This window comes from Macaca nemestrina, chromosome 8, assembly GCF_043159975.1.
Source record: "Macaca nemestrina isolate mMacNem1 chromosome 8, mMacNem.hap1, whole genome shotgun sequence".
Lineage (NCBI taxonomy): Eukaryota > Metazoa > Chordata > Mammalia > Primates > Cercopithecidae > Macaca > Macaca nemestrina.
In genome coordinates this window covers 123,582,836-123,599,355 of record NC_092132.1, presented here as the reverse complement: position 1 = coordinate 123,599,355, position 16,520 = coordinate 123,582,836, and the positions used below count along the sequence as shown (strand labels likewise).

The 16,520-nt window shown below is 34.9% G+C and overlaps 1 protein-coding gene across 6 annotated transcripts in view; it reads right to left on the bottom strand.

The window, feature by feature from the left end:
* LOC105481958 (testis expressed 15, meiosis and synapsis associated) overlaps window positions 1–16,520 on the bottom strand; it is an 86,593-nt gene that overhangs the window by 6,821 nt on the left and 63,252 nt on the right. For all 6 annotated transcript variants that reach the window (XM_011741753.3, XM_011741751.3, XM_011741755.3 and 3 more), the window contains one exon: window positions 1,981–9,284. In XM_011741753.3, the coding sequence (XP_011740055.2) occupies window positions 1,981–9,284 (7,304 nt within the window). The remainder of the gene's footprint in view (window positions 1–1,980; window positions 9,285–16,520) is intronic.

The window sequence follows — 16,520 nt, the reverse complement described above, 5'->3', positions numbered from 1 at the left end:
TTCAATATTAGATATTTGTAATTGTTTGTTCGACCATCATCTAAAGTTAAACTCATTAATTATCCCTTCCCTGCAGAAAGTAGTGACTCTCCTAGACTTCCCATATTTCACATATGTTTGGAGTAACTTTTAAAAAAAGAAATTTGCAACATTCTTCTTACCTTCACATTTTTTTTTTTTTTGAGACAGTCTCACTCTGTCACCCAGGTTGAAGTGCAGTGGCATGACCTTGGCTCACTACAACCTCCGCCTACCAGGTGCAAGCGATACTCCTGCCTCAGACTCCTAAGTAGCTGGGACTAAAGGTGCCCACCACCACACCCAGATGATGTTTGTATTTTTAGTAGAGATGGGGTTTCACCATGTTGGCCAGGCTAGTCTCGAACTCCTGACCTCAGGTGATCCACCTGCCTCAGCCTCCCAAAGTACTGGGATTACAGGCAAGAGCCACCACACCTGACCCTTAAAACTAATCTTGAAGTCCATTTATGAATGCTCCCTCTTTTATGTCCTTTCTTGTATACCAGTTGTGAAGCCCCATCAATTCTTTAAGTCATGTCTGTCAATAAAAATTTTCCTTTCTAACACCTTTTACAAAGCCATGGCTGACTTATTACTATAAGTAGTACTATATACAGTACTACTACGTACTACTATATATACTTCTATAGAAGATGTATATGACTTATATACTCAGAATCTATCTGTTAAATCATTGGAAAAACGAATTTCATATGACAGCACACTTCAATGTGTACAGAATGAAGGTCAAACTCCTTAGGTCTAATTTAAGATATTCCATAACCTGAAAAAACCTTCTCCATCCATAGATTATTCTTACCCACTAAGTTAAATTGTTCCAGACTTAATTTAAAACTATTATATATATAGATATAAAAAAATGTTTTTGACACAGTCTTACTCTGTCCACCCTGGTTGGAGTGCAGTGGTATAATCCTGGCTCACTGCAACCTCTGCCCCTGTGCTCAAGCAATCCTACTTCAACCTCCCAAGTAGCTGGGACTACAAGTGTATGCCACCACGTCTGGCTAACTTTTTGTTATTTTTAGTAGAGATGAGGTCTCACCATGTTGCCCAGGCTGGTCTTGAACTCCTGGACTCAAGCAGTTCGCCCACTTTGGCCTCCCAAAGTGCTGGGATTACAGGCGTGAGCTATCGCACCCAGCTGCATATAAGTTTCTTTTTTAAACTTCTGAACTAAGACGTATTGAACAGCTGTAAGAGAAACCTCTTAGAGCAGAGCTGAGACAACTGTCAGTAAGGGCTCTGGAGGCCAGACTGCCTGGTTTAGATCTGCGTGCTCCCATTTACTAAACTCTGTGACCCTGCAATAGTCATTTCCTCTATGTCCCAGTTTCCTTATCTTTAAGTAAGATAATAGGAAATACATCATAAGGGATTTTGTATAAAATAAATCAGTACCAAGTACATATTAAACGCTTTGGACAATTTGTTAAAATGTATTTAATATAGGACTTTTAACTCCTTGATAATTATCTTTTGAAAAAAATATCTGTCCTATTTCTCCATTCGGATGATAATGGTCAAGAAGACAGGCTTCGTTAGCCACTTTTGAATATTCACTACACTGGGCATAGGCTTGCTATACAGAAAAGCTACTCAATAAATATTGGTCACTCACTCAGTGTTCGCAATATTGAACTCTCCCTTAAGAAGCTTTTAAAATTCACGTCCTTCCAAAAAATGTTTTCTAAGTTAAAACATTTAATTTTATGTTTAAGAAGTAAACATTTGCAAGGTATCACCTATACATATAATTTATGTATCATTTTATAGATAATATGAATTGTTTAAATCAGTATTATAGTTAGTAAATTCATTTTGCCAGACAATTTACCATTCTCAACATTTAGAATTCTGCAGACTACTTGTTTGCTTATGAGTAGACTTGTTTTCAAAAAGAATACTTATAAAAGTTATGTTTTAAATCATTCATACCTTTAGTTTTTTACAACTGGAAATAGTAGTATTTTTCTGTTGTTCCTGAGAGTCTTCACATTTGTCTACAGTGCTAGGTCGTTTTTTAGAGGAATTTGAAATGTTTTTGTTTATGCACTCTGATATTGGGGGCACCATCATAGAAATACCAAATTTATTGTTATTTCCTCCAGGTTTTACAACATGAATATTCATTTTTTCTTTTCTCTTCAGCTGTAAAATCTTCCTTCCATTATACAGCATGTGGCATAGAAAAAAGGAAATAGTTAGTTCAGCATTTTTAGCACATATAATCTTCATATGTTCAATCGTTTTCATGACTTTCATAATATGGGCCATTTTTCCTAAATCTTTCCTAGGGGCAGACATTACATTCTTCAGCAGTGTAGAAAATTGATTGTAGTTGTATTCTAACTCCATCATGGTGCTTCCGTAATTTATGGATGTTATATATGGCACAAAGTCAATATATGTGGAAATAAAATACTTGGAGTTCTTCAGAAGCTTTTTTATTTCTGAAAGTTCTTGAAGTTCTCTTGAGAGCAAATGAATAGCATATGAGCGATTAACAGCTTCATCATATTTGTAGATAATATCCAGATCTTTCTTAAGTTCGGAAATAGCACTCTCTATCACTTTCCAAAGGCAAACATCTGTTGAGTTATCTTTAAGAAATGAAAAAGAAGTCATTTTTTCTTGGCACTGAACCAGCTCAGGAAGAAGTGACAAATCAAACCAAAGCATACCTCGAAACCTCTGTTTGTCTAGTTTCTTTGCTATTGAGTTTTTAAGAAAGTGAATTGTTTCTGAGACCATGACGATTTCAATATACATTTCAATAGCTTCAGGCTTTAAAAGTATAGCCTCATGGCTGTGGTTTTTCACCACGTCTAAAACATTTTCTTCTGTGATAAAAATATTATCCATGTTGTCATCTTGTAGCATTTGAAAGTATTTTTTTAAAATTTCTAAGTGATCTGTACATCTCAAGGTGAGATCTTGTAATTTTTTAAGGTCTGCAAATTCAGCTTGATCCAATATCTCACTAATACAATAAATATCTGGGTGTGTAAGCAAACTACTGCTAAACTTAGAATTTTCTATGCCAATGGTTGCTTTGTTTATTGGATGATCTGATTTTCTGGAGGCAATTATAGTATCCTCCTCAAGCCCAACAGGGGAAATTGGCTCATTGTTTAAATCCTTAGACAAAGTATCATATATCTTCTGCAACTTAGAAAAAGCACATTTATTCACTCTGAGTAGCCTTTCTTTGTCCTCCTTTTGTGAGTATTTTTTGCTGAAGGATTGTGTTTTCTCTTTCCAAACAAGATTTTTTGCAGCATCAAAAAAGATATGTTCCAGACCATAAAGAGATATTTTAATACATACCGCCTCGTTGCTCTTAATAAAATTAACCTTTGAGGATATCATTTCTATTATAATCCACAGATGGTCCTGTTTTCCTGGATACGAATGAACTTTAGGAGAGTCCTCACATGCACTGATCAACTTTAAAGTACTTTTTCTTAAGATTTCCAGGTCTTCTAAATTATCTCCAAAGTTAACTCCACAAGTAAATGGAACAGAAAGAGAAAAGTCAAAGCAATCAGAACAATGCTCCATTATGGCTTCACATTCATTAACCTGTCGTTTGTACTTTAAGAATACATAGTATGAATTCTTTTCCCTTTTTGTTTCTTCAAGTAATTCAACTAATTGATCATGGTAAGTCTGTAACTCACAGAATGCATTATATTTTAATCTTCCTTGGAAACCAGGATAGAAATTAGACTGCTGTTGAAATCCACGTGGTTTTCCAAGAAGCTCAGCGTACAGTGTTTCATCATACCAAAGCAAGCTTCGGAATGTTGGTTCACCTTCTAAGCGCCTTTTTTTGTTTTCAATGAATTGAATTGTTTCCATCATCATTTGAAGTTCTACCAAAGTGTCAACAGCAGATGGTTTTAATGTGTGTTTGCAATTATTCCATAGGTTTTGGTCTACCAACAGTTCTCTTGAAATCAGGATTTGTTCAACTGAACATTCTTGTTTTCTTTCAAAAGCTTCCACAAATAAAGGGAGAATATTTAGACAAACCTTAGTTTCTTCCTGTAGAATCTGCAAAGATGATGCTTCATCTGCCCTCTGCAAAATTTGAGACAGATTAGCTATAAAGGCCGTATGATTAGCTGAGCAATGTTTTTCTTTAAGTTCACTCATGTATGATGCAGGTTTCTTCAGAAGAGTAGTGACTTTACAAGTTTCAGAGTGGGCAGGTAAAATAGGTGTATGATTAACTCCTAGAATCCCTGGTTTGGAAATATAGGCTATTTCTGAATGTAATGTCAAGTCAGACTGCGAGTCATTAGTAACTTTAATTTCCGCCTTCTCTCTTTTGTTAAGCGGATTAGAAACTGTGTTCTTCAAAGAGACTGACTCAGTAGTATTATTTTTAGTGCTTAGATGGGAATCAATCAAATTAGTTTTAATAATTTTCTCATTTAAGCAGGATTCTTCTGAGATCTGATTATTTTGATTTTTGTACTCAGTATTAACAGCTGATCCTTCAGTCATGCTACTTTTGTAAACAGAATCTTTTGCTTTTTCCACTTGTTTAACTTTCCACATTATTCTGTCCTCAGTGTCTTTCTTCGCAATACATGTTTCTGAAGAGGAGCCTTTTACATTATCTTTTAAAAGCAGAGAACTATCACTGGAAGATAATTTCACTATATTTTCCCCATAACTTCTACTTTCTTCAGTTACTGATGCTATATCCAACTCATAATTCTCAGTGACATTTGTTTCATTCCCATCTGTATGGAGGCAATTACCTGAAGAGCACTGTTCCGTCTTAAGAAGCTCTTTTCCTCTACAGCTCTGCTCACGGCATGGTATAGTAGTGGATGCTGCAAAAGAATCTATAGTAAGAATTCTCTGCTTATCCAAGTAAGATTTTGAAGATTCTCCCTCACTATCTGTCACTGCAGAGGCTGATAACTGAGGAATACTGTACTTTTTACTTGCTATCAAAGTTAGGTTTAATGGGTCCATAAGGAAGTTTCCTGTAATAATGCTTTGCTTGCATCTTTCGATAGGAGCTGTCCACTTTACTTCCAGGTTTCTTTTATAATCAGATAAAGTAAGGTTTTCTTGTTGGTAGAGATCATTTAAAAAGTGCTTCACATTTGAATCTAACACTGAAATAAGTACATCAGTTTTCACCTTTGTGCAACCTATGCAAGTTGCATCATAATCGTTGCCTGTACTATAATTTATATTTTCTTTTATGCAACTTAAAGATATGGAATTACTTTCATTTATTACTTGATTAGCCTCACAACTGTTTTCTTTAGTTGTATCTTTAACATTATGATTTGCTGAATGTTTTTCAAGCTTTTCATATTTACTAGTGCTAGATAAAAACTTTGTATCAATTTGATTTTCTTTTTCAATTAGTTTCTCATCTGAGTGATCTGGGGAAAACAGACATCCAGTTTTTCCAGAAAAGGGCTGATGTTCTTCTGATAAACTTGGATTGCTTACACTGCTATTATAATAAACTGACTGACTTGTACTTTGGGATGTGGAAGATATAGGCAACTGTGATTCAGGATGTTCCTGATTATGAAATTCTCCCACGTGAATAGTGGGGTGACTTTTTGAGACACCGCTAGCCATACTTTTCCTAGAAAGGCATTGTTTCTCTCCACTTGTATTGTAAGACTTGTGCTTTGACACATAGGTTAACGATTTAGAAATATCAGCTTTTGGAGCTCTTTTCTTTCTCCGTTTGTCATATTTTCTTTTTGACAAAAAATGCTTAGTAGAATAATATTTTCTTCGAGACACAGAACTATAATCTTGAAGGTCACAACTTTCCCAGAAATTATTGCATATTATTGCATATGATTTTGGTAATGGGCCCTTTCTTTTTTCTCCTACTTTAGTTATAAGCTGCAAAGATGTGTGAACTCTTCTATGAGCTTTTTTTAAGTGAGTAACTGCTTTGTCTAGTTTTTTGGAAAGACATTTGCTTTTGCATAAAGATGCTTCACCACTTAGGATATTTAGGACACTCTTAATGTGCTTTTCTGACTGTGAAAATGTTTTAATTCGTCCTTGGGATAATGAAGAAAAACACTCAGATGAGTCTTGACTGGTTAGCCTCCTCTTTCTCCCATAAATTTTATGTTGTCTTAAATCTTTATGTATGTTCTGATCCCTGGAAGACGTATGTAGCTTCCTTTTGCTAATTCTTGATTCTACCTCCTTTTTATTTTTGGTATCATTATAGTCAGTTTTTGATTTTGTAAAGAAACATGTGCTTCCATTATCTACTGTTGTGACATTAGAAGGTTCACTAGACAAAGATTCACTGTTTTGATTTTTAGACCTATGATTCACATCTGTATTATGACTCAAGTCAAAAGAAAGGGAGATTTCAGATTTACTCATTGGTCCTGATTCTTGCCTTATATTATCAACTTTATCTTCACATGGATAATCCGAATTTTCACCAGAAGGCTGGGAATAAATGTCAAATCCTAGAATTTCTCCATCTTCCTTATTTATTTCTGGTTTTGTGGCTTCAGTTACATGTGTGCAGAAATTATCTTTCAATGCAAGGGAGTCAACTGTCGGGCTGAATCCTGGCCTAAATATATTAGTAATTCTAATTTGTAGATCTGGAAGTAAAATTGGGCTGGGAAGCTCCGTTTCACTGCTTTGTGTAGAGGAATAAAAATAGTTACTTTCCTTAGAATAATGCTGATCACTATTTTCCCTTCCTGTGGTGCTTTCCAAAACTTCCATCTCCCCATTATCGAGTGCTAATATACCTTCCCAACTGATACGAGACTTCAGAGCCTTATATGAGGTCACAAATTCCTCACAAAGCATGTTTTCATGGCTGTTTGTATCTTGTTGAAATATAAAAGCATCATCACAATCTTCTAATTCTATTTCAATTTCACTTTCCAATTCAATGCTTTGAAGAACTAAGTTCTCATTTATTGATTGATGAAAAGATTCTTGTGATTTATTTTTATCCTTATCAATTTCACAATCGGAAACCCTATGTTTTACTAACAAACCAAAATCTGGACTTTCAGAAGAACAAGTTTCTTTAAACTGGTATATTTGGTGTTCGTCATTACTTATGCTTAATACAGGCATAGTAGCACTAGCTATCTGTACTGCAGCATTTGAGGCTACACACACTGAAGAACTTGCAATTTCGGGAAACGCTGTGGAAGCCAAATGCTCTACACTTCTTCCAGTATTTTCAGTATCTTTTTGTTTCATGGCACTAATGGTATCTTCTTCACTCTCTAATAATGCAGTTGCTGCTGACACATATTTTTCTCTGCAAATCAAGTTAAATGTAGCAGAAAATTCTTCAGAACTCAAAATTTCTATATTGTTGTAATTTTTCTCCTCCTTTTCATCTATATAGCTGAAATTTTCATTTGTATGAGAATCCTGCTTTTTGTCTCCATATATATTCTCTATGTTGTTTTCTACAGATGAAGCATTATTCTCTTTAGCCTCATTTTGGCTTTCTTTATAATTATCTCTTTGTTCTTTGAAATTAACATTCAGGCATATATCGTTTAACTGTGAGTTACAGAACAGACTGTGATCCTGACCCCTATCTTCAACATAAGCAGATTCTTTATAGTCTCTCTGAATGTCCTCTAATGACACTGGTTCATTTTCATTTTTCCTGTGGACACATATATGTTTTCTAGTTATGCTGCAATTTGAATTGTCATGAGCTGTTTCTATGTTATAAGAGGAAATAACTGTATCAATGAGCATTTCTTTGGCCTCGGGTATGTCTTTTGGTTTCGGGAAAGCTTCAGTTATAATGCTAGCACAATTTGCATTTATTTTCCCCAATTTCAGTTCCATTAGCTTTTGAGAAATGGCTAAACTTGTGTGAATGTTATCCTCATACTCCACAGAGTGCTGAGGATGCTTTTGTGACAGGCTCTCTAAACTTGGAGTAATTTGCCATTCCAATGCTAGATGATCTAGTTCATCCTTATCCTTTATGGTAGATGTAGAAGATTTTGGTATTTCTAACTCTTGAGTAATTAATATTTTACCACAGCTTTTCTCGAAAGAATTATGACTCTCACTCTCTTTGTATTCTTGGTGCAAAACAATGTAATTATCCATTGGACTGATTTTTGTTTCATTAGTGAAATCATTATCAATTTCTTTCCACGAAGTTTGCTTTTCTTCATGTTTGGAATTGTCCTTCAGGTCAGTGAAGTTTTTCATCTTTCCAGTATTTTGAAGGTATTCATCAATGCTTACTTTCTTTTTGAGTGGAAAAATTGTAGACATTTGGTGACCAGTCTGATAAATGGTTTTTAAATCAGAAGACTGCGATTCCTGAGAAATACGACTATTATACTCTTTTTTATAAGCATTACCCAACTCCTGTTGGGCTCTCTGAACCTTCTCCTCACTGTGATTTTGGTTCTCAACCTCTGACACTACATTTGACACAGAAATTGGGAAGGAAAAATTGCCTTGGTCCTTACATTGCCCGGCCATGGTAACTTTATTGGGAGGTACGCAGTCATAGTCCTCAGAGCCTGTGTTGTGAGCCCAAGATTGTGAATCATTAACACAAGTTTTAAAGCAAGGGGCATCCAAACAATTAGTAAGAACAGCACAATCACCAGGGACAACTTCTGAGGAGGAGGCAGAATTAGATGGTGTTGATTTTATTTCTGAATTAACATTATCTAAACTCTTCTCAAACTGCAAAATCTCATTTAAGCCTGCAGTATTACTCTTTTCTCCCATACTTTCTTCTCTCCTCATCAGTCTTGGGTCTTTGATGAATTTTGAAGTAGTAACTGTGCTTGAGCCAGTATTGTTGGGAAGAGGAAAAGCAGCATTAAGACTACTTAAAATATTTTTAAGACTTGTCCAATTTAACAAAAGGTCACCATTAACACTTTCTTTGGCATCACTGGGCATAAGTGGAAGGTCTGAATCATGTGCAAGTACTTGAGAAGTGTCTCTAATTTCTGCTAAATTGTGCTCTGCCTGTCCATTGTATGTTTCAGGTATAGAAATGTTTCCATTTTGTACATTTCCATAGGAGTTAGAAATATGTGAGTTGGAAGGATTTATCTCTGAATTTAGTACATTGCATAAACAGTTTTCTTGAATAAATGGATCTACAGGTTTCTTGAAATGCTCAAAGATGACAGTAGCATCTTTTCCTTTTCCAATTCTTTTGGCCACTGTACAGTTATTCAGAGAGCATGTTCTTTCTGTGGAAATAATAAGACAAATTTGAAAAAAATGTGTTTCTATAGACAACTTTTATACAGGTACATTGTGTCAAGTAATTTTAATTGAAAGTTCAGCTAATAACCTAATGATGATTAAAATGTGTTTTCAACACAAAAAGCAGAGAAGGGGATGATTAACAAATAAAATATAAATGATGTAGCATGAAATTCTCCTAGTCTAGAAACCTTAATAAAGAATATTTGCCATGAAAATTTAATTCTGACAAACAATAGAAAAAAACTGAATAGGGGCCGGGCACGGTGGCTCACACTTGTAATCCCATTACTTTGAGAGGCCGAGGTGGACATATCATGAGGTCAGGAGTTCGAGACCAGCCTGGCCAATATGGTGAAACCCTGTCTCCGCTAAAAATGATAAAAAAAAATTAGCCAGGTGTGGTGGTGGGTGCCTGTAATCCCAGCTACTCAGGAGGCTGAGGCAGGAGAATTGCTTGAACCTAGGAGGCGGAGGTTGCAGTGAGCAGAGATCGTGCCACTGAACTCCAGCCTGGGCAACAGAACAAGACTCCATCTCGGGGGCTGGGGGCAGAGGTGGAGAAGAACAAAACTAAATAGGAATAAAAATATTTTCCCAATAGATAACAGCTCTCTTATATTAATTTTCTATATTCAGATGTTTAATATTAGTATCTACATGTAAGAAGGCAAAATAATCTCCCTCTATCTACTACCATTACCTTGCTTCTCCCTCTACCATGGGAGAAAAAAAAGGAAAGGAACGGGGAGTGAGGTGGAAAAATAGGGAAAGGAAAACCCAAAAAGTTCCATAAAATCTTTCCCAAGAGCCAAAGCAAACTACTATTCCTCTTTTGCAGTAAAATAAATGTTCCTGCAAATAATTTATGTAAACAAAAACCTGGAAAATAAAAGCAAACTTTAAAAATAATTTATAAAAATTATTTCTAAAATTTCCTAAGAAACCTCATGTAATCATGAATTTACAAAATGCGTATTTAACAAGTAAATAATAATTTCTCATAAATGTTCACCAAACATTCACAGCTAAGTAACAGACTAAAAATACCTTTACTAAAACAGGAATTAATGATGAGAAATTGCTTGTGACATCTACAAAATATATGAAGTTATTATGTCACTGACGAGTACCACAAGGTTTTTTTTTCACAGTAAGAGAGCTATGTTGAAGATTTCTAAATTCTACTACCATTTGTGATTTTATTACTTACAGTAAGCTATCATGGAAATACAACCACATATGAAGAGATGTAGTTCTTAAAAGAGTAGGGAGTATAATGGAGAAGAAAATGGAAATGTAGACTCCTACACCACCTTATCCCAAAATAAAATTTGCTATTTAAAAAACTCCATAAAACTACTAGAAAAAAACCATGAATGGATGTTTTTATAATCTTGGCATAGGAAAGTACTTTTAAAGCATGACTGAAAATCAGAAAACATAAAAGTAAAACATGATGTCAATTACACATAAATTAATTATTTTAATAGGTCAAAATGCATGACAAATAATACTCAAAGGAAAAAATAGGTAAAATTATCAACAAACACAAAAAGATGCCCCAACTCCACTAAATAAACAATAAGATCCATTAAAAAAAACTTTTTAAACTGGCAAAAATTTGAAAGGATGATTAATGCTATACAAATATAAGCACTATTTAATATGGTTCGTGGAAGTATAAATTGGGACAAATTTCCTGGAAAACCAGCTGACAGTATTCATTGATACGTTATATGTAATCATTCAAAGCAACCATTCTTGCTCGTTTACTATTCTGATAAACTTGTACAAATACCCAAAGTTCTATGGACAAGGATTTTCAGTAAAATAACCCAAGACAGTTGAAAGCTAGAAACCTAACTATACATCAATATGAGACTGGCTAAATGAATGACATATCAAAAATGATAAAATTACTATGAACATACATTATAACAAATGTCCTAGAAGACAGAATGTTATGCAGCTATTACAAAGATTAAGGTGGATTAATATGGCTGGGCAAGGTGGCTCACGCCTGTAATCTCAACACTTTGGGAGGCCGAGGCAGGCGGATCACTTGAGGTCAGGAGTTTGAAACCAGCCTGGCCAACATGGTGAAACACTGGTCTCCACTGAAAATACAAAAAACTAGCTGGATGTGGTGGTGTGTGCCTGTAGTCACAGGTACTCAGGAGGCTGAGGCAGAAGAATTGCTTGAACCTGCGAGGCGGAGGTTGCAGTGAGCTGAGATCACGCCACTGCACTCCAGCCTGGGCGACAGAGTGAGACTCTGTTTCAAGGAAAAGGGAGAAAAAATGGGTTAATATATACCAATGTGGGAAAAGAAACCTAATTACTTAAGTTTACACCGGGTGAATCTCCTGAGGTCAGGAATTCGAGACCAGTCTGGCCAACATGGTGAAACCCTGTGTCTACTAAAAATACAAAAATTAGGCATGGTGGCATGTTGCCTGTAGTCCCAGCTACTTGGAAGGCTAAGGCGGGAGGATTGTTTAAACCCAGGAGGCGGAAGTTTCAGTGAGCCGAGATGGTGCCACTGCACTCCAGCCTGGGTGACAGAGCAAGACCCCATCTCAAAACAGGCAAACAAGCAAAAAAACCCTAATTGCTTAAGTTTAATAATTTCACTTTTACAAATGAGTGATGAATGCATATTAACATACATGTAATGTTAACAAAAACTTATAAAATACATGGATGCCAGGTCCTGTTTTAAGTCTCTGATGTACATTAATTTAATCTTCATAACATTTCCATTTTATTGATGAGGAAGTGAAATTAAGAGCAATTTGCCCAGAATCACACAGCTTATAAACAGCAGAATCTTAATCTATATTATGCTATCTCTTTAAACTTGATAATGGCATTTTTACTTTATTCCCTTTTTGTTGGCATTCTCATCAAATGACAATTAATTGTAGAACAAATCCAACATCCTGGGTGCACCAAAATCTCACAAATCACCACTAAAGAACTTACTCATGCAACCAAATACCACCTGTTTCCCCAAAAACCTATGGAAATAAAAAAAATTTTAAAAAGTAGTAAGAAAAAACCCCCAACAAATCCAACATCTTCAATACAATATGGAAACTAACAAAACCAGATTACAATCAATAAAGTACACTACCAAATAGTTATTAGTACCATATATTTGGTGATGACAGAAACGTTATCTATGGTAGCCACTAGCCACATATGGTTACTGAGCATTGAAATGTGCCTGGTGTGACTGATAAATTGAATTTATAATTTTATTTAATTTTAATTAATTTAAATTTAAAGAGCCACATGTGACTAGTGGCTACTATATTAGATAGTGTAGGTCTGGTGTACTCTAGAGGGAGATGAGTATGCTGATAGCCAACACATGTGGCTATGACTGTTGGCATAATATAGGTATTCTCTAAAGTTAATCACCCTGAACGGCATCATCCTTTGATTAAAGTAATAAGCTATAATACATTGCGGATGGGCTGCAGTAGAAGTGGGTAAAGGTCCCTATCTGTTATCTCTAATATAAGCCTTCTGGTTGAGGGGAAATGCGGACAGAACAACTAGGTAGAAAATCATCAAGGAAACAGAAGACTTGAACAAACTATAAAACAAGTAGACCTAACAGCCTATGGAACACCCTGCCTGGCAAAAGCAGAATATAGTACAGTTGGCCCTATGTATTGGTTAGTTCCAAATCCATGGATTCAACCAATCATGGGTGAAAAATTAAAATATAAACACAAAATAACAATAACAATATAACAATAAAAATAATACAAATAAAAAACACAGTCTAACAACTATTTACATAGAACAAATATGTTATTGGTATTATAAGTAATATAGAGATAATTTAAAGTATATGGGAGGATGTGTATAGGTTATATGCAAATACTGAGCCAGTCTGTAAAGGAATTTGAGCATCCACAAATTTTGGTATCCATGGAACATCCTGGAACCAATCCTCCCCCAAAGATACTAGAGGACTACTGTATATTCTTTTCAGTTGCACATGGATCATTCTCCAGGAAAGACTATATGCTAGGTTATACAACAAACCTCAATAAACTTAAAGGAAAAAGATAATACAAATGGTTTTCCAACTACAATGGAATGAAATAGATATCAACAACAAAAAAATTTTGGAAATTTGCAAATACATAAAAAACACGGTCCGAAAAAAAACCAATGAATTAAAGAATAACAGATCAAAAGGAAATTAGAAAATAAATTTGAGATAAATGAAAATTACAACGTAACATATGTCATGGGACACAGCTAAAGTAGTTGCTTCTAGAAATTTACAGCTATAAAGACCTATATTAGCAAAGAAGAAATATCTGAAATCAAAACCTAACCATCCACCTTAAGACACACATACACATGAAATAGCAAACTAAATCTAAAGCAAACAGAAGAAAATAAAGAGAGGAAATTAATGAAATAGAATTATAGCAAAAAGAATAAAATCAAAATTGGTTCTTTGAAAAAAAAAAAAGATAAACCTTTAGCCTGACCAAAAAAAAAAAAAAAAAAAAAAAAAAAAAAAAAAAAAAAAAAAAGAAGACTTTAGTAGACTCAGAAATGAAAGAGGGGACATTACCACTAACAGAAATAAAAAGACTATTAGACTATTAAAGGAATACTATAAACAAATGTATGCCAATAAATTAGATAACTGAAATGAAATGGACAACTTCCAATAAAAACAGCAACTACTGAACGTGATGCAAGAAACAGAAAATCAGAACAGACCTACAACAAGTGAAGAAACTGAATTAGTAATTGAATACTACCCACAAGGAAAAACCCATTCCCAGATGGTTTCCTTAGTGAAGTCTACCAAATGTTTAAAGAATAAATAATACCAATTCTTCATACATTATTCCAAAAAATAAAAGAGGAGAGAATAGAATACTTCCCAACTCATCCTATGGAACATATTACCCTACCACCAAAACCAGACAAAAACATCAAAAAAAAATCAATAGACCAGTATCTCTTATAAATGTGGACACAAAAATCCCCAATAAAATTGCAGCAAACTGATTCCAGGAACATATACAATGAATTATACACCATGACCAAACCAAGGAACTGCAATGTTAACACCTAAAATCAATTAATGTAATACATTAGATCAATAAAAACAACAAAAAAAACCACACAACCATCTCAACAAAGAAAAATCGATTGAGAAAATCCAATAATCTAAAAACTCTCAATAAATCAGAAACAGAAGCAAATTTCCTCAACATGATAAAGAGCTTCTATAAAACCCCTACAACTGACATCATACTTCCTGGTAAAAGACTGGATACTTTCCCCCTAAATTCAGGAATACAGACAAAGATGTCTGCTCTTGCCACTTCTCTTACTGGAGGTACTTACCCAGGGCAATTATGCAAAATAAGACTGGAAACAAAAAAGTAAAATTATCTCTATTCACAGATGACATGATCTTATATATAGAAAATCCCAAAGACCACTAAAAAAACTATTAGAATAATGAGTTCAGCAAGGCTGCAGGATACACTATCATTACACAAAAGTCAATTATATTTCTGTACATTTGGAATGAACAATACACTAATAAAATAAAGAATTCTATTTATGATAGCACCAAAAGAATAAAATACTTAAAAATAAGCTTAACAAAAGAAGTGCAAAACTCATATTCTGAAAACTATACTTCACACCCACTAGGATGGCTATAATCAGAAAGTCAAATAAGCTATGACAAGGATATGAAGAAATTCTAACTCTCAGACACTGCTGGTGTGAATGTAAATGGTGCAGCCACTTTGGAAAATAGTTTGGCAGTTCCTCGATCAGTTACTACAGAGTCTTCATATAAACCAGCAATTCCACTCTTAGCTTTGTTGTACTCAAGAGCAATGAAAACACATATCCATGTAAAAACTTGTATGCAAACATTCATAGCAGAATTTGTAATGGTCAAACAATGGAAACAACCCAAATGTTGACCAACTGATAAATACAATATGGTGCAACTATACAACGAAATGGTTTCCATAAAAAAAAAAAAATGTACTGATACATGCTACAACATGGATGAACCAGGAAAACAATGTTAAATGAAAGAAATCAGGCACAAAAAAGTCCAAAAATTATGATTTTACTTAAATGAAATGCCCTGATTAGGCATAAAAGTACATTAGTAGTTGCTTAGGGCTGGGGATCAGGGATATAATACCTTTTAAAGGGCACAAAGTTTCTTTTTCTTTTCTTTTCTTTTTTTTTTTTTTGAGACAGAGCTTTGCTCTTTCGCCCAGGCTGGAGTGAAGTGGTGCCATCTGGGCTCACTGCATCCTCCGACCCCCAGGTTCGAGCAATTCTCCTGCCTCAGCCTCTCGAGTAGCTGGGATTATAGGCGCCTGGCACCACGCCCAGCTAATTTTTGTATTTTAGTAGAGATGGGGTTTCACCATGTTGGCCAGGCTTGTCTCAAACTCCTGACCTCAGGTGATCCACCTGCCTCGGCCTTCCAAAGTGCTGGGATTACAGGCATGAGCCATGGTGCCCCGCACAAAGTTTCTTTAAAATGTGAGCTTAGGCTGGGTGCCGTGGCGTGCACCTGTAGTCCTGGCAACTGAAGGTGGAGATGGGAGGATTGCTTGAGCTTGGGAGGCGGAGACTGCAGTGGGCCAAGCTGTGCCACAGCACTCCAGCCTGGGTGACAGGGTGAGATCCTGTCTCAAAAACAAAACAAAAAACAAAACAAAGTACCTTAATTTTAAAACTGTGGTGATGATTGCACATATTTGTGAATATACTAAAAGCTACTGAATCTTACACTTTTAAATCAACTGAACTGACATATACCAACAATAGAAAATAAAATGAAATAGCTATTATTTAAAATAACATAAAATATCAAATGTTTAAAAATAAAAGGCATGCAAGATGTTCCAGAGAAAATTATAAAATTGAAATACGTTAGAGATAACTGACATGGGAGAAATACAATGTTAATATATTAGAAAACTCAATAAAGAAGACAATTTTCCACAAATTAATACATAGATTCAATCAATCTCAATCAAAATTCTGATAAATTTGTTGGCAGACCTTGATAAGTTGATTCTAAAATTTCTATGAACACCAAAGGACCAAAAGCAAAGATGAAGGATCAGTTATATAGGTATTAGTATTTTTTCTCTCATACAAAGTCCGGTATTAGTATTTTTAAT